The 23233-nt window shown below is 34.9% G+C and overlaps 3 protein-coding genes and 1 long non-coding RNA gene across 7 annotated transcripts; 1 reads left to right on the plus strand and 3 right to left on the minus strand.

Moving 5' to 3' along the window:
- The first annotated feature begins 395 nt into the window (after positions 1 to 395).
- Positions 396 to 2609, plus strand: LOC142520761 (uncharacterized). 2 transcript variants are annotated; one of them, XR_012813984.1, is made up of 4 exons: positions 396 to 828; positions 1220 to 1259; positions 1882 to 2075; positions 2525 to 2609. It is a non-coding gene; the product is annotated as an uncharacterized LOC142520761 (long non-coding RNA). The 2 variants fall into 2 exon arrangements; XR_012813983.1 differs by lacking the exon at positions 1220 to 1259 and having other exon boundaries at positions 398 to 828.
- Positions 2610 to 2777: 168 nt separating this feature from the next.
- Positions 2778 to 7781, minus strand: LOC142520760 (FKBP12-interacting protein of 37 kDa). 3 transcript variants are annotated; one of them, XM_075623878.1, is made up of 14 exons: positions 7627 to 7781; positions 7479 to 7530; positions 7326 to 7384; positions 6469 to 6536; positions 6168 to 6204; positions 5868 to 5955; positions 5668 to 5732; positions 5503 to 5580; positions 4578 to 4625; positions 4211 to 4264; positions 3849 to 4010; positions 3592 to 3661; positions 3305 to 3360; positions 2778 to 3120 (listed from the first exon to the last, which is right to left on the minus strand). In XM_075623878.1, the coding sequence occupies exons 1-14, from the start codon at positions 7651 to 7653 to the stop codon at positions 2983 to 2985; spliced, it is 1002 nt and encodes a 333-aa protein (XP_075479993.1). In that variant the 5' UTR covers positions 7654 to 7781; the 3' UTR covers positions 2778 to 2982. The 3 variants fall into 3 exon arrangements, with proteins under 3 accessions (XP_075479993.1, XP_075479995.1, XP_075479994.1); XM_075623880.1 differs by lacking the exon at positions 2778 to 3120 and adding an exon at positions 3155 to 3211; XM_075623879.1 differs by lacking the exon at positions 2778 to 3120 and adding an exon at positions 3155 to 3176 and having other exon boundaries at positions 3258 to 3360.
- A 1031-nt stretch (positions 7782 to 8812) lies between these two features.
- On the minus strand, positions 8813 to 12751 carry LOC142521360 (kinetochore protein SPC25 homolog). Its single transcript, XM_075624567.1, has 8 exons — positions 12493 to 12751; positions 12249 to 12314; positions 11084 to 11230; positions 9997 to 10110; positions 9826 to 9915; positions 9622 to 9744; positions 9246 to 9463; positions 8813 to 9064 (listed from the first exon to the last, which is right to left on the minus strand). Exons 1-8 carry the CDS (start codon positions 12659 to 12661, stop codon positions 9053 to 9055), a joined length of 939 nt encoding a protein of 312 aa, XP_075480682.1. The 5' UTR covers positions 12662 to 12751; the 3' UTR covers positions 8813 to 9052.
- Positions 12752 to 16581: 3830 nt separating this feature from the next.
- On the minus strand, positions 16582 to 19888 carry LOC142521011 (protein neprosin-like). Its single transcript, XM_075624192.1, has 7 exons — positions 19339 to 19888; positions 19141 to 19227; positions 18763 to 18975; positions 18402 to 18566; positions 18248 to 18301; positions 18000 to 18146; positions 16582 to 17177 (listed from the first exon to the last, which is right to left on the minus strand). The coding sequence occupies exons 1-7, from the start codon at positions 19567 to 19569 to the stop codon at positions 16800 to 16802; spliced, it is 1275 nt and encodes a 424-aa protein (XP_075480307.1). The 5' UTR covers positions 19570 to 19888; the 3' UTR covers positions 16582 to 16799.
- Positions 19889 to 23233: the final 3345 nt, after the last annotated feature.

Here is a 23233-nt window from a genome sequence, read left to right on the forward strand (position 1 = left end):
ACAAAGAATCCAATATCCGACCAGAATAGAGTAGGGTATGAAGGGGATTTTTTAATCCGACTAAATAAATGGGTAATCGAATATGAGGATTTTCGTTTATAATGTTAATTATAATATATTTTTGTTGAATGATATTAGTTAGATGGAATGATAAAAATTAATTGTATATAGTTGATGTTATTTTTTTGGATAATCATATTATAATAAAATGTTTATAAAATTTTGTTGTTTTCTTATAATATTTAATTTTTTAATTTTTATATATATATATTTTTTTATCGTTCTCAATAATTTAATAAATATCGATAACTTACTCGAAATAAATTAAATTTGAACAAGATATTTGATTAAGATGAAATTGAAATACATCCTAACATCAAAATAGAGAACACTCATCTTAAACGCCAAGCTCCTATTTGCCAAAGACGTCGCAGAGGCGGATCTACCAACAATCCCCAACACCAGACCAGCGACATCGGCGCATTCCACGACGAAGTGGCTGCACGGAGCCGAGCCATCCCGAAGCCGAGAGCGCGTGCCTCGACAACAGATGCGTCCGCCTAAGGAGTCCCAACATAACCGCCATCACGGTATCCGCCACCTCCTCCGAACGGCTCACATCAACGTGGATCATCCGGCTCAAGCCAAGGTCGGAAGCTAAGGCTGAATCAATAGCGCGGTCGGTCGAACCTAGGCAGAGAATCAACTGCCAAGGGCGGAGCCGCCGCTGGGCAGCGCGTGGGAGGAACGCGAGCGAGTGTAGAAGAACAGCCGCCGCAGATATGATCCATTAAACGTTGGTTTGAATTGTAGCCCAAAGAGAAGCTGGTTAGTTTGATCTCTGGAATATAATAATTCAAGTTTTTTTTATTGTGGATCGAGGCTGGCCTAGTAGATTCAAGTACATGTTGAATATACCATATTGGAGGTCGCTGAGTTTTGAATGAGATACATTTTGGTTGAAAGTCATCTTAATTGCTATTTGGAATGTCAAGTAGTCCTTCATTCTTGGGGAAAAACACTTTTTTTTGGTCCATATTCTTCCTGCATACGAAACCAATTTTAATCCCTAGCTTCTAAAGAAATCACAAAACTAGTCGAAACTACCTTTTGATTTCGTTATTTCACTCTTTTGTCTAGTTTGCCCCCTTCTAATGGGAATCCGATTGTGGATTTTTTAGTTGTTTGTTGATTGATGGTTCTAAATGGCTGATTGCAGGAAACATATGTGTTGCATATGAAATGGTCGCATAGTTCACGTGAAGTGTTTGATTTTTTGTCATAGACAAAAACTGATGTAGAAAGTTTAAGGATTAAAGTGTTTGAGCTTAAAAGTACGAGGACCAAACAAGTGTTTGAGACATTGTTCTTTAATTTTCTTTCTTTACCATGGATTCTTTCTAAATTAGTCTAAGCTAAGAAAAAAGTGATTTTGTAGTCTAAACTGTTGGCCGGGAACTCCTGTGAGCTTGATCTGTAATAACTCCTACATGTTTTCTTCATTTTTTAGTGGAAGTAGAATGATGTAGCATCAAATTAGCACATGCATACTTACCTCATTTATGCCATCACTCCCTAATTTTTGTATCAGTACGTGGATTGATTACATGATATATATATATTAAGATTTGGTGACATAAGAATCCAGTTCCAGCTGTATTTTTGGATGAAACACTAAAACTAAATTCTTTTTGATGTAAAATGATGTTAATCATTTCATCGTGTGTATTCAGCTCTCCGCCACACAAATCCGGCTACATGATAAAATATTATTTGTTCTGCTTACTTTAGTTTTGACGATGCATGATTCCATACACCTCTTTTTAATGTTTCTCAATGTTTAATGAATGAAAATATTAAAGTCGCTTCTTTTATGCACAGATGAACTGAGATGGTGATGTGGAACAAATGCGTACTTTTTCTGAGTTTGTGGTTTCTAATGAGAGAACATTATGGGGTTGGTTCTTTTTGATAATTGGCTCGCTTTCGTCTCTGGGTTTTCTCTATGCTGCTGTGATATCAAAACTTATGCCTTCATCCGACAATGCTGTTATCTTTGCCATACAAAATGACTGGTATATTTCTTTCATTTGCATCCAAATTCGAACTAGTGGAGGAAATGCATCCATTCTCATTAAAATTGTAGCTAATAGTAGTAGTATCTTCGGTCCCATGTTCCATGTTCCATTTAGATTTCATTATATTTAAACTCTTTACACTTACATCACTATAACTCCTGACATTTTGTCTTATGGACACGTGAAGTATGATATGAAAGATGGGAAATGAAAATATAAGCTTGTTAATGTTTTGCCTGGACTAGTATTATGTCGCACTTCAAGTTTTATTTTATTTTTTCTTGAGCGAAATTTTATGTTTCATGTATACTCTGTGTTTTCTGCACAGGATCTTGATCGAAATACAGACGTATAATTTCAAATAAAAAACAAAAGCATTTTGTGTTTACAGATTATAGGATTTTTTTCTAAAATCAAAGGATGCATGATATTTTTTGGTCATGCAGGTACTATTGCTTCTTGATCCCATTGACGCTTCCAATCCTCCTCATTGCTGTATATTTCCATTGGCTGAGCATGAAGTTATTCAAACATGCGTGATCCCAACTTTAATGAAGCGTCGAATATCGGATTTCCGACGCGTACAGATACCCAAGAGATCTCAAGCCTCTAACAACGCTATTTTAGGTTTCACTTCTCATTCCTGAGCTTGATTATTTCTCATGATCGTAACTTTCTAATGAAAGAACTTTGAACACGAACAAGAACGTGGTCGAAGACCCCGAGAATTTCCTCTACTGTACTGTTTACCTAAACATAAAATAAAATTGTACAGTACTGTAATACAGACCAACGCCTCTACAGCTTTCGGTGCTTGTAATTTTTCCGGCGAAATTGCTATTCTCAAAAGAAGATGGCAGCTTTAAAGGATACAGGAAGAAATTGGACAAGAAAATGAAAAAAATTAGCCTTCAACTAAGTTATCAATTGGAGCAGGCACTCCCCCATCAGTGGTAATCTCCTCGATGACGTTGCTATTCTCCAGCTTTAATCTTCGGATTTCATCTTCTTTTTGTTCTAGTTTCTCTTGCAAGATAACCACCTGTAACCATTGCGATTAAAATTCAACTCAAAATCAAGATGATATAGGATCAATACCTGCTAATATTTCTAAATTGTGCTTCTACTGAGATCTGCATATGATTCAAGCGCAATTTTGCTATACTCAACAATTGTTACCACACATTGCAAATGAAGATGCAAACTGGCAAAAGACAAGGGAATACCAATTCATTTGATCTATCCACATCGCCGGTCAGTCGCTCCATTTGCTTACAAAACCCTGCACAAGGACAAAACAGTAGAGGTTGAATGAACCAAGGACTCTCTACCCACAACAATAAAGGCACAACACTCGCACAATAAAATATAAGATAATCTTATAATGGTATACGTATAAAATTTCAGAAGAGAAGCTATGGCATGAGATGATTGCCTTAAATCCCAGCATTACATGCACTTCAACAACTATGCCACACTACAAATAAGTTTTGAAAAATTGTGAATAACTGACCTTCAAATTGACTCCTGAGTTCGGCATTTTGAGACTTTTGCAAAGCAAGTTTCATAGCTAGCTCATGCATCTTCAAGAAACAACGAACAGATATATTAACAATCTCATCTTACAACGTAAAGTGGGCTACAGATTTCGGGCTAGAATCCATTATGACCAACAGAACTAAAGATATACAACCTCCTCTAGCTAACCTTCTACCAAGTAAATCTAACTGAAATATGGTATCTCATTGCCTGGTGAAAATGGATTCTTACCTTCCCTTCGTTAGCTTGGTTACCAATCTCATCATTCTCTTCCTGCAGTGTCCTGCACTTCGCCATTAACATCTTTCCCATTTTACTTTGTGGCGTGAAACTGACGGCAGCTATATTATCCTGCAACTCCTTAACCTTCTTATCTTTCTCTTCAACCAAATTCTGACAAAAGAATAGTTCAAGCAAAAATCAGGGTGAGTATGCAACTACAAGTGCACTGGGAACATGTTTACAAGACATGTGTGAAGTGTTATCTAGACAACTTTGTCTTCAGGCAATTATATGTATAACCAGAAAGTAATCATTAAACTCAATTGTAACATGATTCACAATTGCTTTGATTGACAGTCCAAAACGAGTACCTTCAGTCGTGTGAATTCTTCATGGATAGCTGGATCAAGCAATAATCTCCTTGCCTGTTCAGCATATCACCAAAACAGTTAAAAAATAAACAACAGCGTATAGAAATAAAGAGAACTGATCCAGTATGCAATAGCAGATATTTTGATATTTTTGTCTTTCCCTTAGAAATTTCTCATAACTGAAGCTAGGAAAGTAAACTTTTACAGTTTAAAATCACAGAACTGTTTATAGTTTTCCTTTTGTGTTCATTTAGGAAACTAGCCCCTGAGTTTTGAATATTCTAGAGCCTTTTAAAAGATCCAACAAATAATGAAAGTGCACCGATAGGAAAATCATGTATGAAGATCTATCATTTTCAAAGTGCACCTGCATTGATGCTGGTTTCAACTGAGCTCTCAAATCGCGAACAGCAGACTGTGATAAAGTTAGAACAGAAAGTAAAAGAAATGGATAAAGAACAAACATGCATGAAAACTCAGTCTTAACTGATAAAATTAGCCACTTCAAACATAGCCATAGAAAGAAGAAGAAAAAGAAACAAGCTCTAGTAAGTCTTCCAGACATGAATTTAACAATCTCGAATAATCCCATCAAAGTAAACTCATCAATTAAACATCCCATCCACAAACGGAACAATAAAGAGATGTGATCACAAGGAGTATCAGCTGCAGCTAGTATTATTTTTGTGAAAATTTGAGCCACATCTCTTTGCATGCACTGACAGACACCTCTTTGGCAACCCTCGCGCGAGACAACTTTTAAATTAATAATATAATAACGAAAATGGTATTAGAACTGTTGAGAAACAAGAAATGGGCCACCTTTGAAGGAGAAAAGAAAAAATAAATAAGAAACATTGCAAGTAAAACAGAAAAAGTTAATCTATCACATGCAATTAGCGTTTGGCATCATTCAACACATGACATAACCAAGGATTCAACATCTGCCGACTGAATTCCTAGAGATATGGATGATGGTCATGGCATGATATTCATATTCCAATGAAAATATGACAGAAAATTAGGAGAAACTTACATCAGCAAGCCACATCATTTTCATGCAGATATATACTAGTATTCGGAAAATGATAAACCTTTCATCTTTCCTCAACCTGAACTGAATATCCTATCTTTTCTGAAATATTAACAAGAATAAGCATGCATTTTTCAATAGCATATCCACAACGTGAATTTTCGATAGCATATCAACAACATGAAATGCATGTGTAAACAGTAGTTGATGATAACAAGAACAAGCATGCATTTTCATTAGCATATCAGCACCTACTTACCTTCAACTCAGCTATCTCTTGCTCCCGTTTTGCAAAAGTCATGATAAAGGCAGCTTCTTTTTTCTTTGCCTTTTCAAGCTAATAACAAAAAGATTCAGAAAAAAACTAGCTCTCGCCGTCAAGGAAAAACATTCAAATTCAAGGAGCAAAACATAAAATGCATACTTGCTCTCGCAACGACTCCTCTGAGGACCTCAGGGTCTGAAGGTAGCTGAGCAGTAATTTTGGATCTGGCAGACATAAAAATCAATTAGCACAGATTAGAATTCCAAAACACAAAATGGTAAAGAAATTTTAATCAAGATAGTCCTAATAACAGAAGGAAATAAACTATAAGACAGGGGCACCACTAGAATAAGACAAACCAGGATCTGCTCCTGCAGGTACAAATGATTCATTCTGGACAGATGAGCGCCACTTTTGAATCTCAGATTTTGCTCCTTCAAGTTTTGTCTGAAATGACCGCATTATGATGACAAACATAGTTATTAGTAGAAAAAATATAATGTATAACAGTATAAATATTATAAAATTTGATTAAAACAATAAATGATAGTTCTAGTTTCTATTTTGCCTAAGTTGCATATCCTACTGAAAAATGTAAATGCAAAAAATTACAGAGACCACGAGGAAAAAGTATTATTAAGATAAAAGTAGATGTTTACCTGGCATCTTGAGAGTTCATCTTGACAGTTCTTGAGACTGCAAACAAGAAATCAGAGAATAATAGCTCATAAATGCTTTGCATTCCAGGTAAAATACTATAGATATATGTTCTATCATTAGCTTATCTTTTATGAGGACTAAGTGTAATGTTTACAAAATATCTAGTACCACAAATCTATTAGAAGGTGATATGTCACAAAAATCCTCTTAAGTGTAATATTTACCAAATATCTAGTACCACAAATCTATTAGGAAGGTGATATGTCACAAAAATATTTACAATTGACTAAGGAACTACACCTTTCACGAAGAGATAAAATCATCCCTGTTGCTGCTCCTGGTGCAGTTTCCTCTACTTTCAGGGTAGCCTTAAATGTCAAAGAATAAAATAAAAGCCACTTGAGTTCAAAGGATCAATCAGATGCAATGTGTTAGATGCAGAACATAAAGCACATGACTTGTACAACTATAATGATACTTAAAATCCAAACTAAGACAAACAAATGGGTGTTACACATTTTTTCTTACGTACCTGCAGGACAGGATAGGAATGTGTACGAAAAGTTCACAAAAAGGATTCTTTCAATATTTAATATTACATATCAAGTCGCCAATTCAAAAAAATTGCAAGAATCAACCCTCAAAACTATATCAAAACTTCTCAGTCACGGGAGGTCTTTGAGGTTTTCTTAAATTTAAATTATAGATCGATGGAGTGCGACAGAAATTCGAAAAACTCGAGAAAAATCCATTAGGAGAAGCTCGCACAGTTAGGTGCTTACAATGTATCAGGGAAATATCACGCTAATCCAAATTTTGATACGGATAGATAACCTTAAATCAATATTTTAACGAGCTAAGGAAGCACTTGTTGAAAAGATAAGTACTGATGCACCCTGTGACTATCATTCCAGTCCCACACATCGAACCATCCTCTCTCCGAAAAACTAAAAAAAACTGTTACTGATGTGCACAAGGAAAACAAAACAAAGCAATCACACAATCAACTCCACCAGTTCATTGGAGTTCCCTCATATGATGTGTCCCAAACAACGAAGTCCAACTTCAGATTGACATGAGACAAACATATGCAAGCAGCAAGAATAGCACTTGAACATGTATGATAATTCAAGTAGTCAAAGAAGTAAAAAGCTAACCTTTTTCGATCCAAAAATATCCTCTTCATCTTCATCGATATCTCCGAAGCTTCTCTTACCTAAAATCAACCGGCACCCACAATAAAAACAATGACATTAATCAAACAAAATGAAAGACATTACTTCACTCCACTCAATTAGCATGGAAAGAACCTGAACGCTTAGCAGCATTTCCACCCGAGAAATCGCCTCCAAAATCATCTTCCTGCAGTTTTGAAGAAACCATTAAACCCAAAACAAACGAAATCACAGTGGATGAAAACCCGTAACAGAAACCTGAGATGAAAATCATGCAACTTACATCATCGAGATGATCATGAGACGCCATTGGTATCGGAAATTGGACTCTGAGCTCGGAAATAAACTTCGAACCCTACCGGAAACAGGCGTAGGATGGCTAACAGTAAATTTCGCAGTTGGAATATAAATGGACCTTAATGTGGCCCGGCCCGGTTTCAATTTTAACCCAATTCCACCTTATGTAAAAATTTATTAATAAAGGATGGTGTATAATATTATTCACTCCATTTATTATTGTATACACCCTCCTTCATTAATAAATTTTTACATAAAGTGGAATTGGGTTAAAATTGAAAATATATATCATAGAAAATTAGACAAGTCGATTTTTAGTTTTTAAAAAAGTGATTAGTTCAATTTTAGGTGCAAGTGAGTCAAACTACTAGTGAACAGTCTGCTCAAAATTCGACTCAAATTTGATTTGATTGAGCTCGATTTTTTACTCGAGTCTAGTTCTAGTTTTAATATATTAATTTTTTTATATAGAAGATAAATAAATTGAGGGTATTTTTCTCTATATAAGTATGAAACTCAAAACCTAATAGTATGCTATAAAATTTTTCTAGTTTTTCTATCGCAAACTTGACTCAGCTCGTGTCCAAATTCTAAGGATGTAAATGAACCACACCGTTTGTGAGCTATTCGAAGCTCGATTCGATAAAAGTTCTCGACTCGAGTATAAACAAACAAAGCTCAAATATTCAAGAGTTCGGCTGGACTCGATTACATCCCAGTCAAATTCTATTTGAGAAAATTGAGCATATAGCCATGATTAAAAAATATTGGTTTGGTTCAATCTACCATGAGAATACTCACGGACCTAACATTACTATCCCATTTAAATAAATAATAAAATAATTATATAAATTAAGTTATCTATGCATAGTAGAAAATGTCAAAATTTAAGATTAATTTTGCAATTTCAAATACAATCATACAAAGTTTCGATTCTGATTCAAGACCAAGACCAAGGCAATTTGGAGACAATTCCGGTTTCGATTTATGATCCAAAGAAAATCGTGTTCAGTTCTACTTAAAGAGACACAATAGGTTGCATATGAGACTATCTTCCTCTCTTATTCCTCTCATATTGTTTTGAGGGTCCATCCCATGTGTTGATCATCATACACAAAGCCCTGCAGATTGCAACTTATTGAGAAAATATGCAAGCAAATACTGAAATCAAAGGCATGGAAGACAGTAGCGAATACGCACTCCAGTAATCAATCAACACATTCTCTACATACGACGAAGATCGATTACAGTTAAATAAAAGAACATAAGATTTAGATCAATATGTTAAAAGCTAATGGTGTCCTTGAACACAAACTAAATACATACTACATGAGCTATATAGCACACAAAGGAGAACTTTGCTGAGAGCAACAGTAAACCGACGAGGTGTTTGAATGCGGTTGAAGTCATCTTCACTTTTTACCCTGCAAAGATTCAACACTTCCAGTTAAGGAAAAAGAAAGAAACATCACCATAGTTTGAAGGCAATTCTATGTTTGGGTGGCATGGATCGGGTGTTTTGGGTACCCGATCGATAGTGTTGATTTAGGAGCCAAATTACCCAACCCAAATGCCTAGCCTATTCTATGATCAGTTAAGTTACACCTTCAAACGGGAGGAACGGCGAATAGTAGAAGAAGATCCTGGAGATAGAATCGTTTGTCCTGTCCCAACTTCTCTTGAATTCCTGGCATATTCACCAGAGTGGAGCCCCTTTCTCTTTACTGGTGATTTATGACTCTGATAAGTAGAATCTGAAGCCATGGGGGCAGAGATGGAAACTGTTGTAGAGTCTTGATCAATTGATGCTCCGACAGAAATTCCTGGATGGCAATTTATACGTATTCTTAGAAACATGACTGGGCGAAATCAATGAACGGCCAAACTAGAAGCTTTTGATAGTCTAGTGTGCACTGTTGTTGCACAAGTTTTTTACATTTTTCAAGGTGGGACGGAAGACATGTAAGATAGAATGCCATACCACGAGCTGCAGCTTCTTGGAACTTCACCCTCATGGTTCTGACAAATTTAAACAGCCCGTTGCTGTTATTTAATTCGCTAACTAGCTCTTTTGTGTCAGTCAGGGGTGGATCGCAGTCAAGCACTGGAGATAGGGATACAGAAAGGAAAAATGATTAGATTTTGTTCAACGGAGAACTAAATCAACCAGTTGAGAGTCACTTACTAGTATATCTCTCGTTTTCATGGCGAACAACAAAGGAGTACTCTTCGTTGGGGTTCTCAGGGTTGATGTTTGTAAAGACGAATTTGACGCCTATAATTAGAATAGAATACTTAGAAACACTTGTTTTGGTAAGATGAAACACAAACAGACTCAGCAATAAGAGACACCCACCACGACCACATTCAATACGGAAGCCAAGTATTTTGTTATACCATGAAATGGCACCTTCAATTTGGTCTCTATGTTCAGAGTTCTGATTTAACTTCTCCTTGTATGCAGTCAAAGCTTTCCTCCAATCAAACAAATTAAGAAAGACAATCGGGAAGATCAAACATGAATACTAATACTTGAAAACAAAACGACATGGATACCTAAAGCTTTTCAATGTAGATAGATAACAATAAAAGAATTTCCACGAAATACAGATATTTGTAAATTGAGTTTAAACTAATTTACAAATTGACAAAATAATATGAAATACTTATAATGAAGATAAAATGAGATTGAATGCAAAGAAAATATCCACAAAAACAAACAAACAATAATAATACACTTTCCTGCTCTTTATAAAAAATATTTAGGTTAAATCAGGAATCAAGTAACATGGTTGCGTGATTGAAAACAGGAACAAAAGGTCAAAGCATCCTTACTTTTTATTTTTATTTTTTCATAATGTTGAAATATTAATTAGAGAAATTGTCATTTTTACACTTCACAAGAGAAGTTTCATTATCAACCAAAACTGATTTGTTAATGTATAAAGTTACTATAAAGCCTCTCACAAACTCGAACTCTTGGGACGAGTTGTTTCAATATGATATTGAAGTCGTGAGGTCAAAGTTATAAGCTTCTCGGAGAGCGAAATTCAAACATTTATTAAGTTGGTCTTTGATGCCCTTTGGTGCCTAATATTCGACCAACTTGTATTTATATGCCTTGGGTATTGAATGCCTCTATATGGAATATTAAAACGTAAAAGTATTGCGCAAAACATTTTGACAAGCTAGAGCTTTTTACACTTCCTTAGCAAGGCTACACACAAAAATCTTGGTAGCCATAGATGACTAAAAGATGCATAATTAAGTATATCAATATTTTTTAATGTGTTTTCCATCTTTAGTCTCTGTCATTTAACTTATATTCTCTCTGGATTCGCACCATAGAAAATATTTTATTATGTAAACTGTCATATAACATGATGGCATCGATACTCCATAAAGTGAATAATTGCAGCCAACACATTTAAGAAATCATCTACCTTCTGACTGTCGAGCTACTATAGCAGCATATTCATCTTTCCTTGACTTTTGATCATCCACAATTTTATTTAATTCTTCAATCCTAGCATTCTCAACAGATATAGACTCCATCAATGCCATCCTCTTTGCCTCTTTTCTAGTCTTTGCTACAAATATCAAAATTTTCGAACAAATATAAAATTTAAGAGTGCACCAGTGCAAAAGCCCACTTTTTTTAAAAAAAATTAACTACAGGTTGAGCATCAAAGAAACCTAGCAAAATGAAAAGAGAGAGAAATGGAACACTTTATCATGCAGAAAGGAAAGCTTAAAAACCAAATTAGGCAGTTTTCCTCAAGAAAATTGGTTGAGAAATTTAATTTTGTCAAATTTAAGTAGGCAAATGTTCTCCATAAGTAGCCTGCTGGTTTCCCAAAATTTAGGAATCTTCCTGATGTATGATGTATATGCAATCAACCAAGTCATTTTTAAGGTATTGCTTCTTGACATGAAAGATACAGTATCACTCATGGATGAAAGTAACATTACAGTCTTGTTTTTTCAAATGGAATGATACATTTAGGAGTAGCAATTTCAGATAATAACCCACAATTTTTAGCAGTATTGAACAGTAGATTATGTTATTGGGAATCCCAGATATTATTTCATAGTTTTGTTTTTTAAGAAGAAATCACAATGGATCCAAGCCACCTATAATACAGAAACTTAGTGAGAAAAGATAATCCATAATTCAACGAGTAAAATTATTAATATAAGTCAACAATTGCATCATCGAATTTAAATAGAAGTGAATGATAAGTTAATAACCATTGAGTTTCAAACAAAATAAATATGTAAGTCTGTTATTTCCAATTCTCTCAATATCCAAATAAAACAGCATGTACCCTAATATTACTCCCATCAGCAAAAATCCATTCAGGTCCACAAAGTGTAATCACTCTTATAAGCAAACAAAGATTCGTTACAAATATGAAGTAGGCAAAACTACTGCAGCAAAATTTAAAGCACAATCCCTGTTTGACTCTTCTGTACAAAGAGGAAACCCAACCAGCTTCGCATATACAACAATCAGTTCACTAATTATAACATCCAAAAGAAGAAAAAAAAACTTAAATTTCGCTGCATACGTGAGAAGAAAGAAAAGAAAGAGGAAAATATAATTACCAGATAGAGCTTTTACCATAGCATCTTCAGCTTCTTTCAACTCTCCTTTAAGGTTTCCCAACTTCTCTGCAAAAATTAAAAACAAAAAACTAAATCCCTTCGACAGAACCAAGAATCCCAAAACCTCAAAATTCCCGGACTAAGGCAAACAAATCATTACTTCCTTAAAACACAGTAACAAAGCCTAAAAAATTAAGTGTCCCTAGTTCAGTGAAAACAAAAAAAAGTTCAGAAAAGAAAATGCCTTGAAATTGAATGGTTTTTTGAGCTTCGGACAGAGCAGAATCGAGGAGATCCCTGTACGAGGTATAGGAAGAATCGATCTTGCCCTGCTGAATAGCGATTTCCCTTTCGCAAACCAGCCTGGATTCCGCCATTCTATTCCGAACATCAACTCTGCCTCCACTCTGCATCTAAGCTTGTGCGTGAAATCGCCAATTTTGCTAGAAATTGAGGGTTTGATTTGAACGGAGAGGAAAGGAGTGAAGCGTAGTGGGAAGCCCGCCATTTTATTTTTGCCTTTTTTTAAATTTATAAAAATCTTTTTAACTGGGCCGAAAAATAAGTTTCGGCCCATTGGGGAAAGGCCTCCATCCTGGGCTGGTCTGGTCTACTTGAAAATATAAATGTTTTCTCTGCTGTATAAGTAGGCCCAAATATGTATATTCCCTTTTTTAAAAAAAAAGAAAAGAAAAAATAATATCACTTTAATTTAAATATTTTGTATAAAACGACGATTCCGGTTATAGTTCCTTAAAGTTCCGATTATGGTCCTATTTTTGGTTTCTTATTTTTAGGAATTGAAACCGAACCGTAAGTCGACAGTTCCGATTCCTACTTTGGAACCGAAGTGGTTTTCGAGATCTTGTAGTTTCGGTTTTGGTTCGAGCTGTGGAATGTTCTAGCATTAACAAACCACCCATCGTTTGAAAGAAAAAATATTAGATAGTGCATGTTTGGAATTTCGCGAAATTTTAATCAGATATTTTTTTCCCAAACAGTTTAGAATATTTTACAAATCAATTTTGGCAAGCCAATGTGTTAAGTTATAAATTCATAGTTATTTTATTAACATTTTGATAAGTTGTAGTGATTGGTTGGGAAAAGAATGATTTTGTAAGGGTGTGTTTGGATTTAAGAATATTGACGGATTTCAAATTTATAGATTTCAAATATATTTAAATGTTTTTTTTAGAAAAACAAGATCATAAATTTCAAACTCATTCTTTCATATTTATATAGTGTTTCACGACAATTATGATGGATTTCAAGTTCATCCAATAATGAGGGAATTGAAATACATTATACTTTGTATAAATAAGTAAGTTATAGATTTAAAATTTCATCTATTGTTTCATTATTAATAATAAAAATATAATCCATGAATTTCAAATATATTCATTCAAATGCAACCTATTTACTGGTTAATAATTATCTATATTATATTATTAAGTGTGAGATCTTTAGAGTAACTAACTCAGAGAATACTAAAATATTTAATTTCATAATTATTCTTCTTATCCTACTAAAAATATCTTCAACTAATTCTATATTTATAAAAAAATTAAATTTTTTAAATTTTATCAGAGAAAAATTATTTAAATTTGACCAGAGAAAAATAATATAATTCTCCTTGGTTAGCGTGGAAGCTTCTTACCAAGCTAGCTAATATTATTCAATTATTGCTATTTAATCATGTCCGTGGGCCTGAGAAACACACACACACGTTCCATAAGTACAAATCTGAAATTTCAAAGCTATTTTTGAGTGGAAAATTTTAAATAACTAAATATTTGGTAAATTTCATTAAATTATTCGTTGATAATATCATCAGTAGGTCTCTTGTGAGACGGTCTCACGAATCTTTATCTGTGAGACGGGTCAAAATTACTGATATTCACAATAAAAAATAATATTCTTAGCATAAAAAGTAATACTTTTCATGGATGACCCAATAAAAAATATGTCTCACAAAATACTACCCGTGAGAGTGTCTCACACAAGTTTTTGTATAATGTCATGTTCTTGGTTAGGGAAGTACACTTGTTTTCGTCTAATATTTAGTTAATTAATTAATTAATTAATGGGTTGACTGAGTCATGATGAAATTATAATAAGAACCATGCCAAAATGCATTTTATAATTTAAAACTATCTAATGCGGGCGGTGGGCGGTCGGTGTAGAGAACTGGTGATGAGTTTGAATTTAGGAGAAAGGTGAAATTGAAAAAATATGATGGATTAAGGGTGTGATAAATAATCCTAGGATGTGAGGAGTGATTATTTTATAATAGTTAATATAACCTAATCATTAATAAGAGAAATTGACTTGCTTAAATAAAAATCCTACCAAAAATGGGATTAGGTGGGTTAAAAAACTATAAACCCACCTAATCCCTCCAACCAAACATTGCCCAAAAAATTGAGGCAGAAGATTTTGAGTGATTGATCAGGTCTTGATGAAGCCATTCAACAAATGGTGTGACAACCGAAAATCAACTGTTGGTACGTATTGAACAAAAGTGATGACTCTCAGAAGAGAAGACGATCAACTCCAATCAAACAACAACTTCAAAAATTAGCTATTGGATAAGGAACGACACTCCTTTTGTGTAAGAAGCAATAAATGAATGGCCTATGGCCGTGGGATAAACTTGTTGAGAGAAGATTGAAGAGTTTTGGGTAGATACAACGAAAACTATAAAGAATAGAAATTATTTGAGCTAATAGCACTCGGTGGAAAAAGACGTGTCTAAAACTTGTTTGATAGCTACGAGTGGTGAATGAACATTGGGAAAATATGTCTTGTCTCGTATTAGAAAATGTGTCAAGAAAAATCTACTTTATTAACTCTAAGTTTGAGCTAAGAGTTTGGGCCCCAAGGGTCACCAGAAGTTTTTGGAAAAAGGGAAGATGGTGATAGGCTGGGTTTCGTTGAAACACGTGCGCGGCAGGCTGGCCCGACGCGGTGCGGCGTGGTCTTTTGACTATATTGATTTTTGGACAAATTTTATTTTCAAAACAGTCCAATGTGTGTACCCTCCAGCCCCAATCCGAACCGCGTCTCGTGTGACTGTATGTCTTCTGGCGCAACCGTGTGTCCCCTCGCTTGTGACTTACCACAGAAGGGTGTGTCCCTTGACTTATCACGGAAGGGTGTGTCCCCCGGGCAAAAGGGTGTCTTTCTGGACAGAAGGGTGTGTTCCTTGGCTTATGAGACTCACTTTATAAATAGTCATCTGCAAACATTCATAACATTTTTTGCATCCTCATTTTGCTGCATTCATTTTTTTCCGAAACTTGAGAGTTCAGACATATTGTTGTTTGCTGCCATCCAAAACTTATTGTGCTGCACTTTCTGAATTGAGTCATTGTATCTTAGAGACGATTGCCGCAAACATAAAGCACTGTCGTCTTGCGGACAAATTATATATCCTTACCTCGACTTACTGTTATTCTTTGCTGCACATTATTTCTATCTACGAGATTCAGAGTAAGAACAAAACTTATCTTCTTAGAGCAAATGAGTTATTTTTGTAGAACCTTAGAGCCAGAGGAAAGTGGGAGATAAGGGGCAAGTGATTGTTCAACTTTATGAAAGATGCTTTGCCTGCTACTTACCAAAGCTTAGAGTCATTTAACTGTTTGGTTGTTCTCTACTTACTTGTCGTTTATGTAGGATATGAATATCCTCATAATGATGAGTTGATTCATGAGAATTGAATTTATGATCGTCTCAATTTTTAGCAACTTTTACGTTTCGATTTCTTTTTTTTTTTAAGATATGTAAATTTTTCTCGTGGTATTAATTATTATTTCACTTTGTTTTTCTCACTTCAAGTTTATAAATATAATCATTATCTTTTGAAATGGCAGAATTAATTTCATATCGTTTGTAAATTGATCCATTGTTGTTTCCTTTGTTTAATTATCTTTTTCCCACTTATCATTGATACAACATTTGTACGAGACTAATGTATTATGCGACACATAAAAACATAATGTAAAAAAAGATTAAAATTACAAAAATAAACGATCTAAATCAACAAATAATAAAATATACATGACTAAAAGTCAATTTGGATAACATAAAAGACCGAAATTACAAAAAAAATCGAACATCCATATAATAATTATTGTAAGAGAGTTTACAACCTCTGGTTAATTAACTCGAAAATTTACATGGGGTAGGAGAGTACACCAAACATATTTGTAGGAAAGCTATTGTCCAAGATTTAACCCATTCATGGAGAGACCCCCCCCCCCCCCCCCACCCCCCACCCCACCCAAACAACAAAAATTAATGCTAACTCATGATTTTGCTTTCTTACCTACCAAGAAAATACATGATACTTACATTTTATTTTTTTAAAAAAAAGTAAACAAATTTTGAAAATTTATATTTCAAGAGATTATATATGCTCCTAATTTGTACTCAACTTGTCCTTCCAATCTCGCCCTTGGTCAATACAATGTACGTAGTCGCGACCACTTCAAATAATTTTTGAAGTTACGCCGATTATCGTCGCGTGAAATTTCCTATTTTACCCTTTTACGGACACTTCGAGTTCCTTCCGGGGCCTCCGTAGTAAAAATAATTTCCCCAAACACTATTTTTCCCAGCTTTGATGTCATAGCAATCAGGATGATCAGCCAAGATATGGAGATTAGAGAAAGGGATCAAGTTATTGTCCCAATCAACAACTTGCAAGTTCCTAAAATAAGATGCTTTCCCAAACCCTTCATCCGCAAAGTGCCCACTCCCCATTTGGGTCGATGTGTGGTACCCTGTTGATCTCGAGTTCACTATCTCACCCCCAAATTGAACCATGTCTGCATGGTTTTGCAAGTGGGAGAACAAGAACGATGGCCAATATCCGACGAGTAGGCCGGAGCCGAACTCGAGCCACCAGTGCCCGTGCTTCGGATCCTACACATGTATATGAATTTAGTCCATTTTGGTATATATTTTCTCATGGTCCCTCAGATATAACACAACATTAAACAAGTAAAGAATTTAGTCAATTTCCACCAATTTCTTGGTTTGTCTATGTGTACAAATTTAGTCCATTTTGATACACAAATTTTGTCCATTTTGGTATATAGTTTCTCATGGTCCCTCATGAGATCTAACACAACATTAAACAAGTAAAGAATTTAGCCAATTTCCATCCATTTATTGGTTTGTCTATGTGTACACCTCGCATGCTACTTAAAAAAAGAGTTAATGTCACGCCTCGAGCTCCGGCTCGTGTCTGCATGACTGTACAGTAGGCCCTATAGCAACTACTTCGTCTTCGTCTTCGCTTTACGAAAATGATTAAATAACTCAAATTGCTATAGAAGTTCATTGTAACACATTATAAACTCATTTTAAATATTTTATTTTTATCACATGAGACAAGAGGTATAACAGTTAATCTAATTTCAAACCCAAAAAAAAACTTTAAAATTTAGCTAGCAAATCCATATAAAAACATTTAAGGGGACTTTGATTACAATATATAAACAATTTATAAGGAATGGTAACCAAAGATTCTTGAACTTGTGGAGGGTCAACTAAGAAACAATATTTAATTGCAAGAACAATGAGATAATAGTACTGGATCAACGCATGCCATTGATGCAAAGAAGAGAATCTTGCAAATATAATATTAGAAACATTGGAAAAAACTAAGCATATATATAAAAAAAGAATCATCTAGTCCTAGTGTAATTATTTTACTAATAAAAAAAACTTGCATATATATACCTTCCATATCATAATGCCTATATCGAACTGTTTAGCATCGTAAGATGATCTCGGAGATATCGCCGCTCCGATCGCGATTTTGTTGTTGATTTGTACAAAGCCAGAGCATAGCAAGTTGTAACATCCAGTAGCTTGATATGCATCCGTCTGTTATCCAACTTTTGTATCAGCAATATGTCGATTTTCGACAAGTCGTAATAATAATAATAAATAAATAAATAAATAAAAACGTTGTCGTCGAAACTCACCGTCCAGTAAGTGAAAAACCTCGGATTATTGTCTCCGTATAATTCCGGGCTAACCTGAATATTAATCAACTATCCCATTAGGAAAATATACTACTTGGATAATCTATATTCGCGGTCGAAAACTTGTCTGTTATAAATTTTTGTGTGTATAGACCTGCCAACCAGCTTCGATGGTGTTAAGATCGTGGCCAAATGAGCCAGAAATGACCCAAAGTTGCGATAGGCTGAATTCGTACTCATCTGTTACGATTGGCGCCCACACGTTAATACTGGCCTTTGCTCCATAGTATTGATCTCCATTCACATATGCCACTGCATGCTGTGTATTAATTATATAATTGGAAAGTTAAATAAAATATAGTACTTACTTATAAAATATAGTTGGATGTTTGATTTTTTTTTCTTCCTAAAACACTTGATTTTGACTCCTCCGTTTATAAAAAAACGAGTATTGTTATAAAAAGTTATAGCTGGTGATCACGTTTTGGATGATATAAATATGAATATGTACTAACTTCATGGCCACTGCTTGTCGTGTCTCTCCGAACGCCCCTCCCGAGCTTTTTACCGAATCTGCGGATTGAGCTGGCCCTCAAAACATCTTCTTCTGTTGTTCTTCTGATGGGAATGCTTCCGTCGGGGCACAGTTCACCGGTATCGATCCATGAGTGAAATGTCTCCGTGGTTGAGTCGAATGAATTGTTTCCCTTTGGTCTTTTTGGTGGTTCCTGCAATCGAATTCAAGAAACAGAAATTCTTTAATCTCGATGGTTATTTTAAAGAATCACGAAAATGGTTCTTTTTTTTTTTTACATTTATTTCAAGAAACATCAATTAAATGCGCAATAAATGTTCTTGACAAGAAAATAGAGGAGATTAGCTAATCAACGTACCGCAGGTTTGTGTCCTTTAAGCTGAGGATGATCGAATGCTGGTTGATGATGAGATAAAACACAGTCTATTACATCACCATAGGGACTCTACAAATTTTGCAAAAACAAAAGAAAAACGTATTTTTTTTTTAAAAAAAAAGAAAAGAAATGAAAACGAAATAAGAACACGATGGATTTTTATCTAGAGAAGAAATAAACCTTAATTGTCTTGACAGCAGGCTTATTGATCTTTTCAAGGTAACTCCTAATCCTCCTGAACTTGTCCAACTCCTGCCCCGGCCGGAAAGTCCTGTTCACCAGCGCGACGTTGCCGACACCGGAGCCTCTCGGCTCGAGGGTCTTTGTGGAAACGACAGTACTTATTAAACAGGCCGCGACCAGCAAAACGACAATAACAAACGTGAGAAAGATGGATTTCGATAAAGGCATGATTAGTTTGAGCAGAATCTTGATGAATGAACGCGTGTGCTTGTTTTTTCCCGAGTCGGACGAGGTTGTGTTTGTATGTATTCGTGGATTGTTGTCTCGGTTCGATGATGCGAAGCGCAAGGGAACAAGAGGGTTGGTTTCATCCTAACATCTTGCAACTTCAGAAGCCATACAAAAACAAAAAACAATGGCGGATAGTGTTCCAAGGAAAAGTTAAGAGAATCTATTTCACATTCGAATCACTTATTTCAAAACTTTGTATATATGATATGACCCCATTTGACAGATTGTATGAAATCTCTCTTCCTCTCTCTCAGTCATTCTCCAAGATATATTATATATACATACAATGCATATATACACAGATACATACATTCATACATATATTAAGCATATTTTAGGAAAAACAGAAGTGGTCAAAATTCAAAAAGTGTGTTTATATATTTTTTTTATGCATTCACAGGCCGACAGACTAAGTGTGTACTTCCATATATGTCCACTCAGCTGGCCACTTACACGAGGGTCTGGAGGATGAAAATTCTTTATCAGAATTGTAATCCCCCCCAAATGCATAAAATTTAAGTTTCTCTGGTACATAGTAACGGAAATTTGGTAGTGTAATTTGTATGTTTTTTTTATATAATAAGTGTGATGATTTATCTAAACCCCTCACTAATGATCGGTTAATGAGATCCTACCTATGTGGGCACTATCCTCATTTCATTTCAACGGGTAAGATCTTGGCACACATACAATTTCAAAAAAAAAAAATGGGTCATATATATGCATAGACAAATCTTGGTCATTCATCCTATCATGAGGATAATGCCCACATGGGTATGATGAAATAAACCCTAATGATCCACTAGGATCTTGAGGTCTCACCCTTGCCAATAAGGTAATGGATCATTGGTTTTAATTTACTGTTTCAATTGATTTATATTTTTTCCGATTTTAGTCATATTTCATCGGAGTGATGATATGCCGTCAGAAAACGATGACGTTTACAAAAATAATTTATGTGATTATGAACATTGCTAACGTGTCCGATTTCAGTGAAAATAACTAAAATAGAAAAAAAAAGTACAAGTGATTATATCGTGAATTTAGTGATAACTAGACAAAAAAAGGCAAAAACTTGTGTGAGACGGTCTTAAGGGTCGTATTTTGTGAGACTGGTCTCTTATTTGGGTCATCCATGAAAAAAGTATTACTTTTTATGCCAAGAGTATTATTTTTTATTGTGAATATCAGTAGAGTTGACCCTTCTCACAGATAAAGATTCGTGAGACCGTCTTTACAAGAGATCTACTAAAAAAAATGCAACTTACATGATAAAAATTTGTGATTTCCCAAAGGTTGTCACCCTGTAAAAGTACATGTAAATTTCACAAAATATTTTTATTTCAATTTTCTAATCTATCGTTGGGAGCTAATCAAATGGAGATAATTCGTAAAAAAAAATTTGTGTGAGATAGTCTCACGGGTCGTATTTGGTGAGACGAATATTTTATTTGAGTCATTAATAAAAAAATATTACTTTTTATGCTAAAAGTATTAATTTTTATTGTGAATATCGGTAGGTTGACACGTCTCACAGATAAAGATTCATGAGATCGTCTCACAAGAGACCTACTCCCGTAAAAATAATTTTGTGTGTGGATGCTTTTATCGTAAGGATTTTTTGCGACTTGGCGGTAAAACATGCCATTTTCAACAACTGTGTATGCTTCATAAAGATTGACTTTTGTTCAATTTGCAAAGTCAGTTTATGTCATGCAACAGTGCAAATATATACATGTGCCCACACAAATTAAATCTTGGTAGATTGTCCATTTCAGTACTGGTTCATTATTTTAAAATATGAAATATTATAAAATCATCTTATAAATAACGATTACTTTTTTGCTTTGAAACCATAAATAATATGGAGTATTTGAATGCATGATGATCAACTATCACGAGATTTATACATTGGATATATAAGATTTAAATATTTTATCTTGTGGAGAAGTTTTGAAGATATTTATATTAGAAAAGTAAATTTTTGTTAAGGTAACTTACGGGTGAGAAATAATAACGAATTTTCGGTATACCGATGTTACCATAGTGAAAAATATTGAAATTTTTTATACGGCATAGTATCAATATCGAAATTTTCGGTACGATAAAGGTATGAAATTTGAAATTTTTTGGTATATATCGAAGTACAGAAATAATATATATAAATTAAAAATACATAATATTCTAAAAATAATAAAGTTAATTTTTTTAAAAAAATATGAGGTATTTTTTTAGTATAAAACGGAATATATAGACATTGTACCAAAAGCGAGGACGGATACGAAGTAGTTGCTATAGGCCCATTGTGCAGTCACGCAAGCACGGGCTCGGGCTCGGGACGTGACAGAATGGTATCAGAGCCAGTCACCGGCATGAAACACCGGGAAATAAGTTCTATGCGGGGCAAAGTGCTACGTGCATGAGAGCCACTTCTTGAACCTGCGGGGCAAAGTGCTACATGACGGGAACCACCTCTTGAACCTGTAGGAGCCACCTCTAAATTCTCGATACTGGTGGATCGAGTGGTCAGGCCGCGACGAGGACGTCGCGTTCTAAAGGAGGGATGATTGTGATACCCCTTGTCCCACATCTTAAAAATTAAAGATTTAAAATGATTTTATAATGGGTTACAATGAACTTCTATAGCAACTTGAGTTAATCATTTTCGTAAAACGATGACGAGTACGAAAGTAGTTGCTATAGGAGCCCATTGTGCAGTCACGCAGGCCCGGGCTCGGGACGTGACAATACATACCGAAAATTTCGGTATACCGAGTCTCAATCTACCAAAATTTTCAATACGGTGTCGGTATTTTTGGGTTAAGCGTGCATAAGTTAGAGTAATAATGAGATGAGTGATCTCATGTGAAGTTCTCGTGCATCAAAATGTTGACATTGCACCGCTTGATCTGGTTGGTTAGGTGAACTGTAAAGAGTTATGTCAGATCTTAAAGGGTAATATTTTTTTTGCTGAGAAAAGCCGACAGTGGGAAAAAGATAAGATTGATCTCTAAGGAATGAGACAACAATAGCAGATAGACACGCACCTCCCCGCACTTATGGGCCTGACAGCCCTATCCATTAGTACCTTTTAGGTGAACTTTGTGCTGCCACAAGTATAAGAAAATAAAGTTATGTCACTTGATCTGGTTGGCTAGGTGGGCCGCAAAAGAGTGATGTTAGATGTTAACGAGTAATATTGTCTCTGATGGAGACATGACCGACGGGAGAAAATGGTAAGACTGATCTCTAATTGATGTAAGACAACACCAGCTGATAGACACGGAACTCCTCGAAGTCATGGACCCAACAGCCCGATCCATTAACTTCCAATAAGTGCACAATGCGCTAACACGAGTATAAAAAATAAAGTTACATCTTAGCTAACAGTCATTTTTGACTCAGTGGTAAGCACTTGATCTTAACAGATATAAATATTTTTAATACCGTAATTTTTAGTTCGGTGTATAGTATGCATTTTTCTGTATAGTGCGGTATACCACTCCTAATGTAACTTACATGTATTCGACTTTTAGTCCATTAATTTGCACTTTTGTAATCATTTTTTACTCTATTTTTATCGAAGTGCTTACGTGATAAC

This window comes from Primulina tabacum, chromosome 12 (genome assembly GCF_025594145.1).
Source record: "Primulina tabacum isolate GXHZ01 chromosome 12, ASM2559414v2, whole genome shotgun sequence".
NCBI classification, from domain to species: domain Eukaryota; kingdom Viridiplantae; phylum Streptophyta; class Magnoliopsida; order Lamiales; family Gesneriaceae; genus Primulina; species Primulina tabacum.